General features: G+C 42.9%; 1 protein-coding gene across 1 annotated transcript in view; it reads right to left on the minus strand.

Moving 5' to 3' along the window:
* Window positions 1-8,004: 8,004 nt before the first annotated feature.
* Window positions 8,005-20,728, minus strand: part of csf1rb (colony stimulating factor 1 receptor, b) — a 208,674-nt gene continuing 195,950 nt past the window's right edge. Inside the window, exons 21-22 of the mRNA XM_034177555.1 lie at window positions 8,213-8,312; window positions 8,005-8,139 (exon numbers count right to left, since the gene is read on the minus strand). Of these exons, the coding sequence (XP_034033446.1) occupies window positions 8,081-8,139; window positions 8,213-8,312 (159 nt within the window). The 3' untranslated portion in view covers window positions 8,005-8,080. The remainder of the gene's footprint in view (window positions 8,140-8,212; window positions 8,313-20,728) is intronic.

A 20,728-nucleotide genomic window follows, 5' to 3' on the forward strand; every position in this document is an offset into this window, starting at 1 on the left:
TCTTCAATGAGGATGTAAAACTATTGACGAGATACTCTATCTCCCTTACAGAGTTTAGGTAGCTACTCTGCACTGTGTTGGTATATGGCATTAGAGAACATAAAGAAGGAATCATATCCTTAAACCTAGTTACAGCGCTTTCTGAAAGACTTCTAGTGTAATGAAACTTATTCCCTACTGCTGGGTAGTCCATCAAAGTAAATGTAAATGTTATTAAGAAATGATCAGACAGAAGGGAGTTTTCAGGGAATACTGTTAAGTCTTCTATTTCCATACCATAAGTCAGAACAAGATCTAAGATATGATTAAAGTGGTGGGTGGACTCATTTACTTTTTGAGCAAAGCCAATAGAGTCTAATAATAGATTAAATGCAGTGTTGAGGCTGTCATTCTCAGCATCTGTGTGGATGTTAAAATCGCCCAATATAATTATCTTATCTGAGCTAAGCACTAAGTCAGACAAAAGGTCTGAAAATTCAGAGAAACTCACAGTAACGACCAGGTGGACGATAGATAATAACAAATAAAACTGGTTTTTGGGACTTCCAATTTGGATGGACAAGACTAAGAGACAAGCTTTCAAATGAATTAAAGCTCTGTCTGGGTTTTTGATTAATTAATAAGCTGGGATGGAAGATTGCTGCTAATCCTCCGCCCCGGCCCGTGCTACGAGCATTCTGACAGTTAGTGTGACTCGGGGGTGTTGACTCATTTAAACTAACATATTCATCCTGCTGTAACCAGGTTTCTGTTAGGCAGAATAAATCAATATGTTGATCAATTATTATATCATTTACCAACAGGGACTTAGAAGGGAGAGACCTAATGTTTAATAGACCACATTTAACTGTTTTAGTCTGTGGTGCAGTTGAAGGTGCTATATTATTTTTTCTTTTTGAATTTTTATGCTTAAATAGATTTTTGCTGGTTATTGGTAGTCTGGGAGCAGGCACCATCTCTTCGGGGATGGGGTAATGAGGGGATGGCAGGGGGAGAGAAGCTGCAGAGAGGTGTGTAAGACTACAACTCTGCTTCCTGGTCCCAACCCTGGATAGTCACGGTTTGGAGGATTTAAGAAAATTGGCCAGATTTCTAGAAATGAGAGCTGCTCCATCCAAAGTGGGATGGATGCCGTCTCTCCTAACAAGACCAGGTTTTCCCCAGAAGCTTTGCCAATTATCTATGAAGCCCACCTCATTTTTTGGACACCACTCAGACAGCCAGCAATTCAAGGAGAACATGCGGCTAAACGTCACTCCCGGTCCGATTGGGGAGGGGCCCAGAGAAAACTACAGAGTCCGACATTGTTTTTGCAAAGTTACACACCGATTTAATGTTAATTTTAGTGACCTCCGATTGGCGTAACCGGGTGTCATTACTGCCGGCGTGAATTACAATCTTACCAAATTTACGCTTAGCCTTAGCCAGCAGTTTCAAATTTCCTTCAATGTCGCCTGCTCTGGCCCCCGGAAGACAATTGACTATGGTTGCTGGTGTCGCTAACTTCACATTTCTCAAAACAGAGTCGCCAATAACCAGAGTTTGATTCTCGGCGGGTGTGTCGTCGAGTGGGGAAAAACGGTTAGAGATGTGAACGGGTTGGCGGTGTACACGGGGCTTCTGTTTAGGGCTACGCTTCCTCCTCACAGTCACCCAGTCAGCCTGCTTTCCCGGCTGCTCGGGATCTGCCAGGGGGGAACTAACGGCGGCTAAGCTACCTTGGTCCGCACCGACTACAGGGGCCTGGCTAGCTGTAGAATTTTCCACGGTGCGGAGCCGAGTCTACAATTCGCCCAGCCTGGCCTCCAAAGCTACGAATAAGCTACACTTATTACAAGTACCGTTACTGCTAAAGGAGGCAGAGGAATAACTAAACATTTCACACCCAGAGCAGAAAAGTGCGGGAGAGACAGGAGAAGCCGCCATGCTAAATCGGCTAAGAGCTAGTAGCTACGCTAAGCTAGCGGATTCCTAAAAACACGCAAAGTGAATAATGTGTAAATAATTTAGAGGTGATTCAGCAGAAGGAGTGCTTTAGTTAAGGCACGTAAAGATTACACTGGGAAACAAATCGTAATCTAGATAACTAGATCAATCTAACTGCGCAGATTAAACAGCTAACAGATACAGAAAAACACAGCTGTGCTCCGGAACAGGAAGTGATACAATACCGCAGTGAGAGCCAACCACCAGTAGAGGCAAGCATTTCATTTCATTGTTACTCTTAGTCGGAGGTCCCCAAGAGGGGGTCTGAGACATGCTTTGTCCCCTGTTTACAATGGGGTACTCAGGTCAGGTTAGTTGTCCTTCCCACTGTAGCCAAGTGCTTGTTCACAGGGGGTCATTTTGACCGTTGAGGTTTTGCATAATTATTGTATGGCCTTGCCTTACAATATAAAGCGCCTTGGGGCAACTGTTTGTTGTGATTTGGCGCTATATAAAAAAATTGATTGATTGATTGTTCATGGTAATGAGTCATTCACGTCATCAGGAGAGTCTTCAAGGGAGCCATCAGGAGAGACATCCGTCCCATCATTAGGAGGGACAGCTGCCCTGTCATTAGGAGGGTGCTAACTAGAGCACAATAAGTGCTAATTAGAGCAATTGTTTAGTCACTAGAGGCAGGAGGCAGACCCCTCCTGCCTCTCGGTAGGAGGGGTCTGGTTAGGTTTAAAACTCCAGCTTTTGTGGCTTCTGTTTATTCTTCTCTACAAGAGTCGAAGGCAGAAGTCAGACTACCAGAGCAAGAATTTTAGCCGAGGAAGCTTCTGTGATTTGAAGCGAAAAGTCCTCGCATCAAGCAACCCAGTCCAGTCGAAGATTCAAGCTTCTCTACTACATCCACAATTTCCATAAACAATTAGCAGAGGGGATCAGAAGGGGTTGACTGTTGGACTGTTTGGGTTTAGGGGTGGTTGCAAAGTAGCATATATAAGATGCCTGGAAGTAGGTTTAGGCTGAACTGGACCCATTTTAAGGGGTGAAAGGGTCACATTCTTTCTACACACTGTTTCCTTGATGACACGCTCATACAGCTGAGAGTATTTTAGCATTGTGTTATATTTGAGACTTTCATGCTTCTTCTGTGTTCTGGAGGAACACTTTGGGTTCCACATCTGGATGCCATGTGACCCAGTTCAAGAACACAACATCCACAACATGTTTCCACTGAGTCTTTTTATTCAGATATTTTATTGAGAGCTTTTGTGAAAATCATTGATCAAAATGATTAAAAAATATTGAAGAATTTAATCCCTTATTATTATTCTCTATTGTTAATGTTTTGCTAGAAATTTAGTTAATAATTTTTACGTTACATTTCCAGTCCAGTTCACTTTTCCTTCTCCAGTTTTGTGTCCTGCATTTTAATGTTTTCTCTGAACTTTTTCAAATGTACATATGTTACACAGCTTTTCATAGTTCATTTTTTTATTATTGTTATGTGTATAAACTTGTTTACATCTTTGTTGATTACCAGGATGCTACTGTAACACACGAGCGTCCCTAGTGTGGGATCAATAAAGGCTTATCTTATCTTCAATGATCACATGAGTCATCACATTGCATTTGACTGAAAATGTGTCAAATTTAAGCATCTGAAAAAGAACCGTTCTGGTCCTCAGGGACTCTCATCCCATGACATGTCTGGGTCTCAGCCAGTCAGGAGCTTCAGCATGTGCAGATGGAGCAGCTTTGCACTGCGTTGTTGTCTTTTGACTCCTCCCACTCACTCCCCTCAGGATGCAAACTCACGATGTCTGGCATGGGAAGCAGACTCACTAACCTCGTGTCCAGAGAATCCTTTTAGCTGCTGCTGAGTCAGGTTTACTGACTTCTGTTGCTTTTGTGGTCTGTCCCCTGTCTGTGTCTTATGTCCTTATGTTAGATGTCATTGTGGTCTGTCCCCTGTCTGTGTCTTATGTCCTTATGTTAGATGTCATTGTGGTCTGTCCCCTGTCTGTGTCTTATGTCCTCATGTTAGTTGTCATTGTGGTCTGTCCCCTGTCTGTGTCTTATGTCCTTGTGTTAGATGTCATTGTGGTCTGTCCCGTCTGTGTCTTATGTCCTCATGTTAGTTGTCATTGTGGTCTGTCCCCTGTCTGTGTCTTATGTCCTCGTGTTAGATGTCATTGTGGTCTGTCCCCTGTCTGTGTCTTACGTCCTCGTGTTAGATGTCATTGTGGTCTGTCCCCTGTCTGTGTCTTATGTCCTTATGTTAGATGTCATTGTGGTCTGTCCCCTGTCTGTGTCTTATGTCCTCGTGTTAGATGTCATTGTGGTCTGTCCCCTGTCTGTGTCTTACGTCCTCGTGTTAGTTGTCATTGTGGTCTGTCCCGTCTGTGTCTTATGTCCTCATGTTAGATGTCATTGTGGTCTGTCCCCTGTCTGTGTCTTATGTCCTTATGTTAGATGTCATTGTGGTCTGTCCCCTGTCTGTGTCTTATGTCCTCATGTTAGATGTCATTGTGGTCTGTCCCCTGTCTGTGTCTTATGTCCTTATGTTAGATGTCATTGTGGTCTGTCCCCTGTCTGTGTCTTATGTCCTTATGTTAGATGTCATTGTGGTCTGTCCCCTGTCTGTCTTATGTCCTTATGTTAGATGTCATTGTGGTCTGTCCCCTGTCTGTGTCTTATGTCCTTGTGTTAGTTGCCATTGTGGTCTGTCCCCTGTCTGTCTTATGTCCTTGTGTTAGTTGTCATTGTGGTCTGTCCCCTGTCTGTGTCTTATGTCCTCATGTTAGATGTCATTGTGGTCTGTCCCCTGTCTGTGTCTTATGTCCGTATGTTAGATGTCATTGTGGTCTGTCCCCTGTCTGTGTCTTATGTCCTCGTGTTAGTTGTCATTGTGGTCTGTCCCCTGTCTGTGTCTTATGTCCTTATGTTAGATGTCATTGTGGTCTGTCCCCTGTCTGTGTCTTATGTCCTCGTTAGATGTCATTGTGGTCTGTCCCCTGTCTGTGTCTTATGTCCTTATGTTAGATGTCATTGTGGTCTGTCCCCTGTCTGTGTCTTATGTCCTTATGTTAGTTGTCATTGTGGTCTGTCCCCTGTCTGTGTCTTATGTCCTCATGTTAGTTGTCATTGTGGTCTGTCCCCTGTCTGTGTCTTATGTCCTCATGTTAGATGTCATTGTGGTCTGTCCCCTGTCTGTGTCTTATGTCCTCGTTAGATGTCATTGTGGTCTGTCCCCTGTCTGTGTCTTATGTCCTTATGTTAGATGTCATTGTGGTCTGTCCCCTGTCTGTGTCTTATGTCCTTATGTTAGTTGTCATTGTGGTCTGTCCCCTGTCTGTGTCTTATGTCCTCATGTTAGATGTCATTGTGGTCTGTCCCCTGTCTGTGTCTTATGTCCTTGTGTTAGTTGTCATTGTGGTCTGTCCCCTGTCTGTGTCTTATGTCATGTCAGTTGTCATTGTGGTCTGTCCCCTGTCTGTGTCTTATGTCCTCATGTTAGTTGTCATTATGATCTGTCCCCTGTCTGTGTCTTATGTCCTTGTGTTAGATGTCATTGTGGTCTGTCCCCTGTCTGTGTCTTATGTCCTCGTGTTAGTTGTCATTGTGGTCTGTCCCCTGTCTGTGTCTTATGTCATTGTGTTAGATGTCATTGTGGTCTGTCCCCTGTCTGTGTCTTATGTCCTCATGTTAGTTGTCATTGTGGTCTGTCCCCTGTCTGTGTCTTATATCCTCATCTTAGATGTCATTGTGGTCTGTCCCCTGTCTGTGTCTTATGTCCTTATGTTAGATGTCATTGTGGTCTGTCCCCTGTCTGTGTCTTATGTCCTTGTGTTAGTTGTCATTGTGGTCTGTCCCCCTGTCTGTGTCTTATGTCATGTCAGTTGTCATTGTGGTCTGTCCCCTGTCTGTGTCTTATGTCCTCATGTTAGTTGTCATTGTGGTCTGTCCCCTGTCTGTGTCTTATGTCCTTGTGTTAGATGTCATTGTGGTCTGTCCCCTGTCTGTGTCTTATGTCCTCGTGTTAGTTGTCATTGTGGTCTGTCCCCTGTCTGTCTTATGTCATTGTGTTAGTTGTCATTGTGGTCTGTCCCCTGTCTGTCTTATGTCATTGTGTTAGATGTCATTGTGGTCTGTCCCCTGTCTGTGTCTTATCTGTTAGTTGTTTTTCTGTTTTGCACACTTTCCACCCCCATGCTTCACGGTTGGGACGGTGTTCTTGGGGTTGTTCTCATCCTCCAAACACGTCAAGTGGAGTTGATACCTAAAAGCTCTATTTTGGTTTCATGTGACCAAATGACCTTCTCGTCTGGATCATCCGGAAGGTCACTGGTGATTGTAAACCATGACAGCATCATGTGTTACTAATGTAATCTTTGTGACTGTGGTCCCAGCTCTCTTCAGGTCATTGACCAGGTCCTCCTGTGTAGTTCTGAGCTTTCTCAGAATCATCCTTACCCCACAAAGTGAGATCTTGCATGGAATCCCAGACCGAGGAAGATTGACAGTCATCTTGTGTTTCTTCCACTTTCTAATAAATAATCATAACAGTTGTTGTCTTCTACCAAGCTGCTTGCCTGTTGTCCTGTAGTCCATCCCAGCCTTGTGCAGGTCTACAGTTTTGTCCCCGGTGTCCTTAGACAGCTCTTTGGTCTTGGCTATGGTGGAGAGGTTGGAGTGTGATTGATTGAGTGTGTGAACAGGTGTCTTTTATACAGGTAACAAGTTCAAACAGGTGCAATTAATACAGGTAAAGAGTGCAGAATAAGAGGGCTTCTTAAAGAAAAATTAACAGGTCTGTGTGAGCCAGAATTCTTGCTGGTTGGTAGGTGTTCAAATACTTATTTCCTGCAATAAAATGAAAATTAATTATTTAAAAATCATACTATGTGATTTGTTGATTTTTTTTTTTTTTTAAGATTCTGTCTCTCACAGTTGAAGTGAATCTTTGATAAAAATTACAGACCTCTACATTCTTTGTAGGTGGGAAAACCTGCAAAACTGACAGGGGGTCAAATACTTATTTGCCTCACTGTACCCTGGCAAAAGGAACGTGGAAGCTAATTTCCACCCAAGTGATTCCATATGGACTTCCACAAGTCAGGCTAGGGCCCCTATCCGTGGAGCACCGTCAGGCTAAAAACAGCTCCTAGTGGCGTCATTCTAAGAAAAATCTTAGAATTCCTTGGATTCTTTAGACATTCCTTAGAATTTTCCCTTGCTAAGATAAAACTAATTCACAAAGCATCTTAGGCCTTAAGAGAGCTCCTAAGGAGCCAGACTGTTAAGGGGAGGGAGGAGGACTTTTAAGAAGCCTAAGAGTGTCTTAAACAGAGAAGACGGCAGAAAGACAGAGAGGAAGCAGAGATATTCTCTGTATGTGATTCAGTAACATGCTGCCGGCTTGATGGTGCAGAGATAATGTTTGTGGTCAACCTCATCAGGAATGAGCTGCCTTCCCACCTGGCACAGTAACGGAATAACGCCTGAGATGAAGGTCATCACAACACTGACACCTGGACACGGGGAAAATGACCATTGCATGTAAATTCTGTAACATTCCTACAGTCATTAATATCAAAGTCAGTGACGTCAGCAGCCGGAACTCACCTGTTGGTTTGTGTGCTGCAACCTCTGATCTCGCTTTGGATTACAGCACGCACTAGCGCGGAAACATAACAATAAGCTAATCAATATAATAATCGGCATGTGAATGAGGTTCGTTCAAACACTTTCAAGCTGTGTAACAATTCATTTAATTATGCTGAGTCTCATCATCATGACATTAAATTATTTTCGCAATGACACATTTCTTATTGCTGTTCAGGTTATATGATTGGTTGATTTTACTGTTCGTTCATACATGGCAACGGGGTCGACCCTGCCTCCTCACAAAGTTTCTGTCCGCTCATTACTCAGAGTTGCTCTCAGACGCCTCCTGGATCACTCTTAGCCTACGGATTCCTGGCTGTAGGCTTAGTTAGGAGCTCCCTGAGAGGACTCTGAGATGCTTCGTGCATACGGGCCCAGGTCTTCAGTTTTTGTCTTCACATTCAACTTGATCAGATTTGTTTTCAATTCTGAAAGATTATAACAAGAAAAAAAAAAAAACATTTATTTTGGGTCATCAGGAGAGCGTGTAGATGTTCCTCATCGGCAGCTCCTCTTCTTCATCTTGACGCAGTTCTGAAAAGAAGGTGGAGTCAGGAGACTTTAATGATCCTAGATGGTCTCTTAGCAACAGCTGATGTATAATTACCTTTCTGAACATGTCCCTCCTCATCCTCTCCTCTCTTTTGTGTCTGTTGACCTCTGACCTCCTCTTCTTCTTTCCCTTCATTGATGTTCCTATACATCAACTGGAACGAAGAAGAAGAGGACCATCACACATGTCCCTGGCCTAGGCATCCTTTCTGAACACACCAGTTCTGCAGGGGTTGTGCAGAGTGAATGTAACATCTCTGGCATCTTCCTGGTGAATCTAGGTGTTCCTCAGGGATCTGGTCTTACTTAGAGATGCAGGTAGACTTTATCACTTTATCTACTTTTGTGTGTGGGTTTGAACCTCTCTGGGGCCCAAAGCATAATTCTGATACAGGGCCTCCCTTCCTTCCTCCTGCTCTCAGTACAATTCTCGCTGCTTCCCTGTTGATTTACTGCTGGTCAGAGGTGTCAAATCCAGCTCCAGAAAGTAAAAGTCCAGCCGCATATTTGTTCCATCTTCCCAATAAACCAGCTGATTGTAATTAGTTCAGCTCCTCAGGCAGGTTGATGAGCTAATTATTGAGATCACCAGTTTTAGGTGCACAGGTCGAAGTAACACACGGGAGGATTTTTACTTTCTGAAGCCGGATTTGACTCCTCTGCTGCTGGTGAACTCATGCCTTAGGTGCAGTTGTCTCATGGCGACTGATTCTGCTCTTTTTCTCTCGATCTGAGGCACTGACAGCACCTCTGATGGATGCTGGCTCTGCAGCCCAGGGCGCCGGACTGACCTCAGCATGCCCTACCTGTTACACCAATGACTGCGTGCCTTTTATCGTAATAACGGACTCTGTTTTTGTTACTCTTCTGTTTTTTTTGTGTTTCTGCTTGATTTTTATGCTTATAAAAATTGGTCAAATTATGCTAAAACTTTGTGACTGTCCCTGTGTAGGCTCTCAGTTGTCCAGGTGGTTTCCATAGTAGAGAAGCTTGAATCTTCGACTGGACTGGGTTGCTTGACATGAGGACGTTTCGCTTCAAATCGCAGAAGCTTCCTCAGCTAAAATTCTTGCTCTGGAAGTCTGACTTCTGTCTGACTCTTGTAGAGAAGAATAAAACAGAAGCCAACAAAAGCTGGAGTTTTAAACCTAACCAGACCCCTCCTACTGAGAGGCAGACTGCTATAGGCTAGTGACTAAACAATAGCTCTAATTAGCAACTATTGTGCTGTAGTTAGCACACCTAATGGCAGGACAGCTGTCCCTCTAATGATAGGATGGATGCCTTTCTGATAGCTCCCTTGATGACGTGAATGACTCATTACCATGAACAAAAGACTGAAACTCCTTTGACCTGAGTACCCCATTGTAAACAGGGGATAAAGTGTGTCTCAGACCCCCTCCCCGATTAAGACTGGGTTTCAAACATTTCACAAAGAATGCCTCCTTGACCCCTCTTTCAAACCATTTCTTCTCTCTGGCTAATATTTTAACTTCCTTGTCCTCAAACGTGTGGTTAGTGTCTTTGAGGTTGAGGTGAACTGCAGACTGAGGTCCACTGGTGCCCTCTCTGCGGTGCTGGTATAGCCTTTTTTAAAGATACACCCAGACAAATTAGTGACAACAGGGAAAATTGGATGAATAATCTCTCCAACAGGGTTCTTACACAGACAGAAAAGGATGTGCTCGCCAAAGGACTAAATTTCTCAGTGACTCCTAAACATATTCCGACAGTAGATTCCATCACTGCAGTAGAGTCAGCCATTAAACATAACAGTTTGTCAGAGTCAGAAGCTGGGGACCTCCGACTAAGAGTCACAGCAGTGCTGAACAGTGCTAAGCCTCCTCCGTCCAACATCACAGGAGAAGAACAGAAAGCTTTGTCAGCACTGCAAAAGGACCAAAGCATCCTTATCCTGCCAGCGGATAAAGGCAGATGCACGGTGGTCCTGAACACATCGGACTACGAGGCCAAGATCAACAACTTGCTCAGTGACTCCAACACATACGAACATCTGAAGAGAGACCCCAAGAGTGGCTATAAGTAGAAAATCATTAGCTACCTCCAAAACCTGGAGAAAGAGGGACTCATCGACAGGCAGACATACTACAGACTGTACCCTGGGGACGCCACTCTGTGCATCTATGGACTGCCCAAAATCCACAAACAGGACATGCCACTCAGGCCTATTGTATGTAGCACAGATTCCATCACGTACAATTTGGCCAAGTACCTCAAGTGGATTTTGGCTCCTCTAGTGGGTAACTCAGACCACCATGTGGAAAACACACAAGATTTTGTGAACAAGATCAAGGACCTACAGCTGGAGGCAGATGAAACTATGGTGTCATTTGATGTGACATCGTTGTTCACCTGCATCCCCACTCCTGAGGCCGTCTCAGCTGTGAGGCAGAGACTGCTGGAGGATGTGTCTCTACTTGAAAGGACCAAATTCACACCAGACCACATTTGCCAACTCTTGGAGATCTGTCTCAACACCACGTATTTCCTGTTTAGGGGGAATTACTACAGGCAGATTCATGGTTGTGCGATGGGGTCTCCGGTATCCCCCATTGTGGCCAATCTGTACATGGAGCGAGTGGAGAAGACAGCCTTGACGTCTTTCATGGGCATCTCTCCCAGTCACTGGTTCAGATATATTGATGATACATGGGTCAAAATCAAGCAACAGCAAGTTGAGGACTTTACAGAACACATCAACTCGGTGGACGCCAATATCAAGTTCACATGTGAGGATGCCAGAAACAACCATTTAGCCTTCCTGGACTGTGATGTTACGATTGGAGAGAACAGGCAGCTCCAGACAGGGGTTTACAGAAAACCAACTCACACTGACCAATATCTGCTCTTCGGCTCAAACCACCCCCTTGAACACAAGCTCGGGGTGATCAGGACGCTTCAACACAGAGCCCTACAGGTGCCCACAACTGCAGAGGGAAGGGCTAAAGAACAACAACGTGTCCGGAAAGCCCTCACAGTATGTGGGTACCCACGATGGTCCCTGGACAAGGTGCAGAAGTCCCAGAGAACAAAGAGACCAGATAGACAGGAGACGGAGACAAGAAGAAGAGGAGTGTCTCTCCCTTATTTAGCAGGTGTAGGGGAAAAACTACAGAGGATCTTCAGACAGCACAAAATCCCAGTTTACGTTAAACCGGTTAACACCTTGAGACAGAAATTAGTTCACCCTAAGGACAGGATCCCTAGTTACAAACAGAGCAATGTAGTGTATTCTATCAGATGTCAGGAAAACTGTAACGAACACTACATAGGTGAAACGATGCAACCTTTATACAAAAGGCTATACCAGCACCGCAGAGAGGGCGCCAGTGGACCTCAGTCTGCAGTTCACCTCAACCTCAAAGACACTAACCACACGTTTGAGGACAAGGAAGTTAAAATATTGGCCAGAGAGAAGAAATGGTTTGAGAGAGGGTCAAGGAGGCATTCTTTGTGAAACGTTTGAAACCCAGCCTTAACCGGGGAGGGGGTCTGAGACACACTTTATCCCCTGTTTACAATGGGGTACTCAGGTCAAAGGAGTTTCAGTCTTTTGTTCATGGTAATGAGTCATTCACGTCATCAAGGGAGCCATCAGAAAGGCATCCATCCCATCATTAGAGGGACAGCTGTCCTGCCATTAGGTGTGCTAACTACAGCACAATAGTTGCTAATTAGAGCTATTGTTTAGTCACTAGCCTATAGCAGTCTACCTCTCAGTAGGAGGGGTCTGGTTCGGTTTAAAACTCCAGCTTTTGTTGGCTTCTGTTTTATTCTTCTCTACAAGAATCAGACAGAAATCAGACTTCCAGAGCAAGAATTTTAGCTGAGGAAGCTTCTCCGATTTGAAGCGAAACGTCCTCGCATCAAGCAACCCAGTCCAGTCGAAGATTCAAGCTTCTCTACTTTGTGACTGTCCGTTTGGCCGAAGCAGTGGGTCACCCCTCTGAATCTTGAGATTTCTTCCTCCTTAACATCAGAGGGAGGTTTTTTTTTTTTTTACCTCTGTCTCCTGTGTTCTTGCTCAGGGGGTTGCCTCGGGGCAGCTTTGTTGTGATTTAGTGCTATACAATAAAATAAACAAAACTGAAAATAAAATTGAACAACATATTAACATATGTAATATAGAAAGAAATATACTATGTACACAACTTCCCATAATAAATACGATCCTGTAAGTCCCTTCCGGCTGCTCCCTTGTCTGCACTCGGGGTCGCTACAGCAAATCCAAGGTGGATCTGCATGTTGAATTGGCACAGGTTTTACGCCGGGTGTCCTTCCTGACGCAACTCCACATTACATGGAGAAATGAGGCAGGGGTGGGATTTGAACCTGGAGCCTTCTGAACTGAAACCAAGCGCATTAACCACTTGGCCACCACCCCTGCTATAATAAATAAGATCCAATTACAATAAATTTACACTGTACAATTTTACAATTTTATCATCAACATTGTGTTGAAAAGTGAAATTCACACTTACATTTTAACATTTCAGCTATCATTGAGTTGACAAAAAGCTCTTTTATACATTTATGGGTTTTATTGATATAACATCAAATTATTTCAGTATAATATTCCATATTGTTGAGTTTTTGTTATCCCGAACAATGTTCGGGTCTTGACATAAAAATAAAAATCCAACTGGGCCATCTCTGTCATCCACCGGTTGTGGTGACATCACTTCCGCTTTGCGGTGCTAAGAACGTTGCTAAAACCTCACAGATCAAATCAAATCAATTTTATTTATATAGCGCCAAATCACAACAAACAGTGGCCCCAAGGCACTTTATATTGTAAGGCAAAAGCCATACAATAATTACAGAAAAACCCCAACGGTCAAAACAACCCCCTGTGAGCAAGCACTTGGCGACAGTGGGAAGGAAAACTCCCTTTTAACAGGAAGAAAACTCCAGCAGAACCAGGCTCACGGAGGGGCAGTCTTCTGCTGGGACTGGTTGGGGCTGAGGGAGAGAACCAGGAAAAAGACATGCTGTGGAAGAGAGCAGAGATCAATCACTAATGATTAAAAGCAGAGTGGTGCATACAGAGCAAAAAGAGGTGAATAAAAAGAAACACTGGGTGCATCATGGGAACCCCCCAGCAGTCTAAGTCTATAGCAGCATAACTAAGGGATGGTTCAGGGTCACCTGATCCAGTACTAACTATAAGCTTTAGCAAAAAGGAAAGTTTTAAGCCTAATCTTAAAAGTAGAGAGGGTGTCTGTCTCCCTGATCCGAATTGGGAGCTGGTTCCACAGGAGAGGAGCCTGAAAGCTGAAGGCTCTGCCTCCCATTCTACTCTTACAAACCCTAGGAACTACAAGTAAGCCTGCAGTCTGAGAGCGAAGCGCTCTATTGGGGTGATATGGTACTATGAGGTCCCTAAGATAAGATGGGACCTGATTATTCAAAATTTTAAATTTTATTCTGGAATTAACAGGGAGCCAATGAAGAGAGGCCAATATGGGTGAGATATGCTCTCTCCTTCTAGTCCCTGTCAGTACTCTAGCTGCAGCATTTGGAATTAACTGAAGGCTTAACAGATGCAGGACCTGGATGTGTGGCTGACCAAAAAAGTGGCTCAGATTTCCAAGTCAATAGTGCCCAGACAATTTAAATTTAAGCAAAAACAAACAAACAAACAAATAAAATGTGGTGATTTTTAATACCTAGTGGTGCTGTGACATGTTCTGTTTTATGTGCTGTTTTAACTTTATTGGATGTGTGTTTTATTTTTGTGAATGTTTGATTTTACTGTAAAGCATTTTGGACACCGTCTGACTGCTGGAAAGCCATTTATAAGTAAAACCAGCGTGCTGTCCGTGGGGCTCCACGGGCTCTAGATTGGGTCGTGTTTATAAATTAGATAGCTGACATTTTTCAAGGGTGATAATAAATTAAGCAATGAGTTGGAATGACGTGTGAGTTCAGAGTGTTTTTAGGACCTTAGTGTTGTGTGGGCCGCCAGAAGAGGAGGTACTGCTGGCCCACCACCAGTGGGCGCCCTGCCTGAAGTGCGGGCTTCAGGCACGAGAGGGCGCTGCCGCCACGGACACAGCCGGGGGTGACAGCTGTCACTCATTATCTCTTGACAGCTGTCACCCATCTACTCAACATCATCTCACTCCATAAAGACCAGACGTCAACTCCACCTCGTTGCCGAGATATCGTACTTCGTTGGAGGTAATATCCTCAGCCATTTGTGTTGCAACATATCTATATATTGTGAGTGTTTGCAGGAGTACCGGTCCCTCTTTCCGTGGAGGCTGAGTGAGTGCAGGACGGCACTCTTTTCCCCTGAGGAATCACTGCGGTACTCTGCAACATATTGAGTGAGAGGTGGAGGTGGCATTCCCACCGTTGTTGTTACGGGGTGTACACACACCCACACTTGACTGTCTTTGTTCTCGCCAGCAGTACCAGATCCGACAGTCGGGGACGGTGATCACCTGGGAATTCGGGACTTGGCGGCTCCAGTATTCACCAGGTTCGGTGGCGGCGGAAATCGTGTGGTTCCGGCTCTTCTCAGGACAGACGTCTTCTATCCTCGAGCCTGCCCACACGTCACCTTTGTGGATTGACTGTAATCATATTCTGAGATTGTCTGTATGTTCATTGTGCACCTTCACAACATTAAATTGTTAATTTTTGGCTCATCTATTGACCGTTCATTTGCGCCCCCTGTTGTGGGTCCATGTCACTACACTTTCACAACACTTAGACCTCAACAGTTTTTAGAACCTTTTTATTTCCTGTTAATTATGTAATTTTTAATATTAATTTACTGTCTTAATGTATTTATAAATTACAATAAATTGCAATTACATTATGTATTTACACTCAAGCTTTTTATACAGTTGTATGCAAAGGTTTGTGCACCCTGATAATTTTCATGATTTTCCTTGATAAATCATTGGTTGTCTGGATCAGAAATGTCAGTTAAATATATTATATAGCAGACAAACACAGTGATATTTGAGAAGTGAAATGAAGTTTTGAGTATTTATAGAAAGTGTGCAATAATTATTTAAACAAAATTAGGCAGGTGCATAAATTTGGGCACCCTTGTCATTTTATTGATTTGAATACATTTAGCACTAATTATTGGAACACAAAATTGGTTCCATAAGCTCACTGACCCTTGACCTCCTTACACAGGTGAATCCAATCATGAGAAAGGGCATTTAAGGTGGCCATTTGCAAATGTTTCCCCTCTTTGCATCTCTTCTAATGAGTGGCAACATGGGAGCCTCTAAACAACTCTCAAATGACCTGAAAACAAAGATTGTTCAACATCATGGTTTAGGGGAAGGATACAAAAAGCTATCTCAGAGATTTCAGCTGTCAGTTTCCACTATGAAGAACATAGCGAGGAAATGGAAGACCACAGGCACAGTATTAGTTAAGGCCTGAAGTGGCAGGCCAAGAATCCTTCACTTACCATCCTTCACTTTTCCTTCATCCTTCACCACTTACCATCCTTCATTTACCATCCTTCACTTCAGATAAGCTGAAGTGAAGGATGGTGAGAACAGTCATAGTCAACCCACAGACCTGCTCCAAAAACCTACAACATGATCTTGCTGCAGATAGTGTCTCTGTGCATCATTCAACTATACAGCGCACTTTGCACAAAGAGATGCTGTATGATGCTGTAATGCAGAGGAAGCCTTTTCTGCATCCAAGCCACAAACAGAGTCACTTGAGGTATGCTAAAGCACATTTGGACAAGCCAGCTTCATTTTGGAATAAGGTGCTGTGGACTGATGAAACTAACACTGAGTTATTTGGACATAACAAGGGGCGGTATGCATGGCAGAAAAACAACACAGCATTTCAAGAAAAACACTTGCTACCTACAGTAAAATTTGGAGGTGGTTCCATCATGCTGTGGGGCTGTGTGGCCAGTGCAGGTACTGGGAATCTTGTTAAAGTTGAGGGTCACATGGATTCCAGTCAATATCAGCAGAATCTTAAGAACAATTTTCATGAATCAGTGACAAAGTTGAAGTTGTTCCGGGGCTGGATCTTTCAACAAGACAGCGACCCTAAACACTGTTCAAAATCTACTAAGGCATTCATGCAGAGGAACAAGTACAATGTTCTGGAATGCCATCTCAGTCCTCAGACCTGAATATTATTGAAAATCTGTGGTGTGATTTTAAGCGGGCTGTCCATGCTCGGAAACCAACAAACCTGACACGTGTTGTAAAGAAGAATGGTCCAAAATACCTTCAACCAGAATCCAGACTCTCATTGGAAGCTATAGGAAGCATTTAGAGGCCGTTATTTTTGCAAAAGGAAGATCTACTAAATATTGATGTATTTTTTCTGTCGGGGTGCCCAAATTTATGCACCTGCCTAATTTTGTTTAAAGAACTATTGCGCACTTTCTGTAAATCCTATAAACTTCATTTCACTTCTCAAATATCACTGTGTTTGTCTGCTATGTGATATATTTAACTGAAATTTCTGATCCAAACAACCAATGAATTATAAAGGAAAATCATGGAAATCATCAGGGGTGCCCAAACTTTTAAATACAACTGTATAAAGATGATTTACTGCCCCCTGCTGGAAATGCATGAGACTCCCAAATGTAATTAGCAATGTTAGCTAACATTCCTAGCGTCTCCAAAACAACTAGTCAATCAATCAATCAATAAATTGTTTTATATAGCGCCAAATCACAACAAACAGTTGCCCCAAGGCGCTTTATATTGTAAGGCAAGGCCATACAATAATTATGTAAAACCCCAACGGTCAAAACGACCCCCTGTGAGCAAGCACTTGGCTACAGTGGGAAGGAAAAACTCCCTTTTAACAGGAAGAAACCTCCAGCAGAACCAGGCTCAGGGAGGGGCAGTCTTCTGCTGGGACTGGTTGGGGCTGAGGGAGAGAACCAGGAAAAAGACATGCTGTGGAGGGGAGCAGAGATCGATCACTAATGATTAAATGCAGAGTGGTGCATACAGAGCAAAAAGAGAAAGAAACAGTGCATCATGGGAACCCCCCAGCAGTCTACGTCTATAGCAGCATAACTAAGGGATGGTTCAGGGTCACCTGATCCAGCCCTAACTATAAGCTTTAGCAAAAAGGAAAGTTTTAAGCCTAATCTTAAAAGTAGAGAGGGTGTCTGTCTCCCTGATCTGAATTGGGAGCTGGTTCCACAGGAGAGGAGCCTGAAAGCTGAAGGCTCTGCCTCCCATTCTACTCTTACAAACCCTAGGAACTACAAGTAAGCCTGCAGTCTGAGAGTGAAGCGCTCTATTGGGGTGATATGGTACTATGAGGTCCCTAAGATAAGATGGGACCTGATTATTCAAAACCTTATAAGTAAGAAGAAGAATTTTAAATTCTATTCTAGAATTAACAGGAAGCCAATGAAGAGAGGCCAATATGGGTGAGATATGCTCTCTCCTTCTAGTCCCCGTCAGTACTCTAGCTGCAGCATTTTGAATTAACTGAAGGCTTTTTAGGGAACTTTTAGGACAACCTGATAATAATGAATTACAATAGTCCAGCCTAGAGGAAATAAATGCATGAATTAGTTTTTCAGCATCACTCTGAGACAAGACCTTTCTGATTTTAGAGATATTGCGTAAATGCAAAAAGCAGTCCTACATATTTGTTTAATATGCACTTTGAATGACATATCCTGATCAAAAATGACTCCAAGATTTCTCACAGTATTACTAGAGGTCAGGGTAATGCCATCCAGAGTAAGGATCTGGTTAGACACCATGTTTCTAAGATTTGTGGGGCCAAGTACAATAACTTCAGTTTTATCTGAGTTTAAAAGCAGGAAATTAGAGGTCATCCATGTCTTTATGTCTGTAAGACAATCCTGCAGTTTAGCTAATTGGTGTGTGTCCTCTGGCTTCATGGATAGATAAAGCTGGGTATCATCTGCGTAACAATGAAAATTTAAGCAATACCGTCTAATAATACTGCCTAAGGGAAGCATGTATAAAGTGAATAAAATTGGTCCTAGCACAGAACCTTGTGGAACTCCATAATTAACTTTAGTCTGTGAAGAAGATTCCCCATTTACATGAACAAATTGTAATCTATTAGACAAATATGATTCAAACCACCGCAGCACAGTGCCTTTAATACCTATGGCATGCTCTAATCTCTGTAATAAAATTTTATGGTCAACAGTATCAAAAGCAGCACTGAGGTCTAACAGAACAAGCACAGAGATGAGTCCACTGTCCGAGGCCATAAGAAGATCATTTGTAACCTTCACTAATGCTGTTTCTGTACTATGATGAATTCTAAAACCTGACTGAAACTCTTCAAATAGACCATTCCTCTGCAGATGATCAGTTAGCTGTTTTACAACTACCCTTTCAAGAATTTTTGAGAGAAAAGGAAGGTTGGAGATTGGCCTATAATTAGCTAAGATAGCTGGGTCAAGTGATGGCTTTTTAAGTAATGGTTTAATTACTGCCACCTTAAAAGCCTGTGGTACATAGCCAACTAACAAAGATAGATTGATCATATTTAAGATCGAAGCATTAAATAATGGTAGGGCTTCCTTGAGCAGCCTGGTAGGAATGGGGTCTAATAAACATGTTGATGGTTTGGATGAAGTAACTAATGAAAATAACTCAGACAGAACAATCGGAGAGAAAGAGTCTAACCAAATACCGGCATCACTGAAAGCAGCCAAAGATAACGATACGTCTTTGGGATGGTTATGAGTAATTTTTTCTCTAATAGTTAAAATTTTGTTAGCAAAGAAAGTCATGAAGTCATTACTAGTTAAAGTTAATGGAATACTCAGCTCAATAGAGCTCTGACTCTTTGTCAGCCTGGCTACAGTGCTGAAAAGAAACCTGGGGTTGTTCTTATTTTCTTCAATTAGTGATGAGTAGAAAGATGTCCTAGCTTTACGGAGGGCTTTTTTTATAGAGCAACAGACTCTTTTTCCAGGCTAAGTGAAGATCTTCTAAATTAGTGAGACGCCATTTCCTCTCCAACTTACGGGTTATCTGCTTTAAGCTACGAGTTTGTGAGTTATACCACAGAGTCAGGCACTTCTGATTTAAAGCTCTCTTTTTTAGAGGAGCTACAGCATCCAAAGTTGTCTTCAATGAGGATGTAAAACTATTGACGAGATACTCTATCTCACTTACAGAGTTTAGGTAGCTACTCTGCACTGTGTTGGTATATGGCATTAGAGAACATAAAGAAGGAATCATATTACAGCGCTTTCTGAAAGACTTCTAGTGTAATGAAACTTATTCCCCACTGCTGGGTAGTCCATCAGAGTAAATGTAAATGTTATTAAGAAATGATCAGACAGAAGGGAGTTTTCAGGGAATACTGTTAAGTCTTCAATTTCCATACCATAAGTCAGAACAAGATCTAAGATATGATTAAAGTGGTGGGTGGACTCATTTACTTTTTGAGCAAAGCCAATAGAGTCTAATAATAGATTAAATGCAGTGTTGAGGCTGTCATTCTCAGCATCTGTGTGGATGTTAAAATCGCCCACTATAATTATCTTATCTGAGCTAAGCACTAAGTCAGACAAAAGGTCTGAAAATTCACAGAGAAACTCACAGTAATGACCAGGTGGACGATAGATAATAACAAATAAAACTGGTTTTTGGGACTTCCAATTTGGATGGACAAGACTAAGAGTCAAGCTTTCAAATGAATTAAAGCTCTGTCTGGGTTTTTGATTAATTAATAAGCTGGAATGGAAGATTGCTGCTAATCCTCCGTCCCGGCCCATGCTACGAGCATTCTGACAGTTAGTGTGACTCGGGGGTGTTGACTCATTTAAACTAACATATTCATCCTGCTGTAACCAGGTTTCTGTAAGGCAGAATAAATCAATATGTTGATCAATTATTATATCATTTACCAACAGGGACTTAGAAGAGAGAGACCTAATGTTTAATAGACCACATTTAACTGTTTTAGTCTGTGGTGCAGTTGAAGGTGCTATATTATTTTTTCTTTTTGAATTTTTATGCTTAAATAGATTTTTTGCTGATTATTGGTAGTCTGGGAGCAGGCACCATCTCTTCGGGGATGGGGTAATGAGGGGATGGCAGGGGGAGAGAAGCTGCAGAGAGGTGTGTAAGACTACAACTCTGCTTCCTGGTCCCAACCCTGGATAGTCACGGTTTGGAGGATTTAAGAAAATTGGCCAGATTTCTAGAAATGAGAGCTGCTCCATCCAAAGTGGGATGGATGCCGTCTCTCCTAACAAGACCAGGTTTTCCCCAGAAGCTTTGCCAATTATCTATGAAGCCCACCTCATTTTTTGGACACCACTCAGACAGCCAGCAATTCAAGGAGAACATGCGGCTAAACATGTCACTCCCGGTCCGATTGTGGAGGGGCCCAGAGAAAACTACAGAGTCTGACATTGTTTTTGCAAAGTTACACACCGATTTAATGTTAATTTTAGTGACCTCCGATTGGCGTAACCGGGTGTCATTACTGCCGACGTGAATTACAATCTTACCAAATTTACGCTTAGCCTTAGCCAGCAGTTTCAAATTTCCTTCAATGTCGCCTGCTCTGG

Source organism: Thalassophryne amazonica, chromosome 9 (assembly GCF_902500255.1).
Source record: "Thalassophryne amazonica chromosome 9, fThaAma1.1, whole genome shotgun sequence".
In the NCBI taxonomy this organism is placed as follows: domain Eukaryota; kingdom Metazoa; phylum Chordata; class Actinopteri; order Batrachoidiformes; family Batrachoididae; genus Thalassophryne; species Thalassophryne amazonica.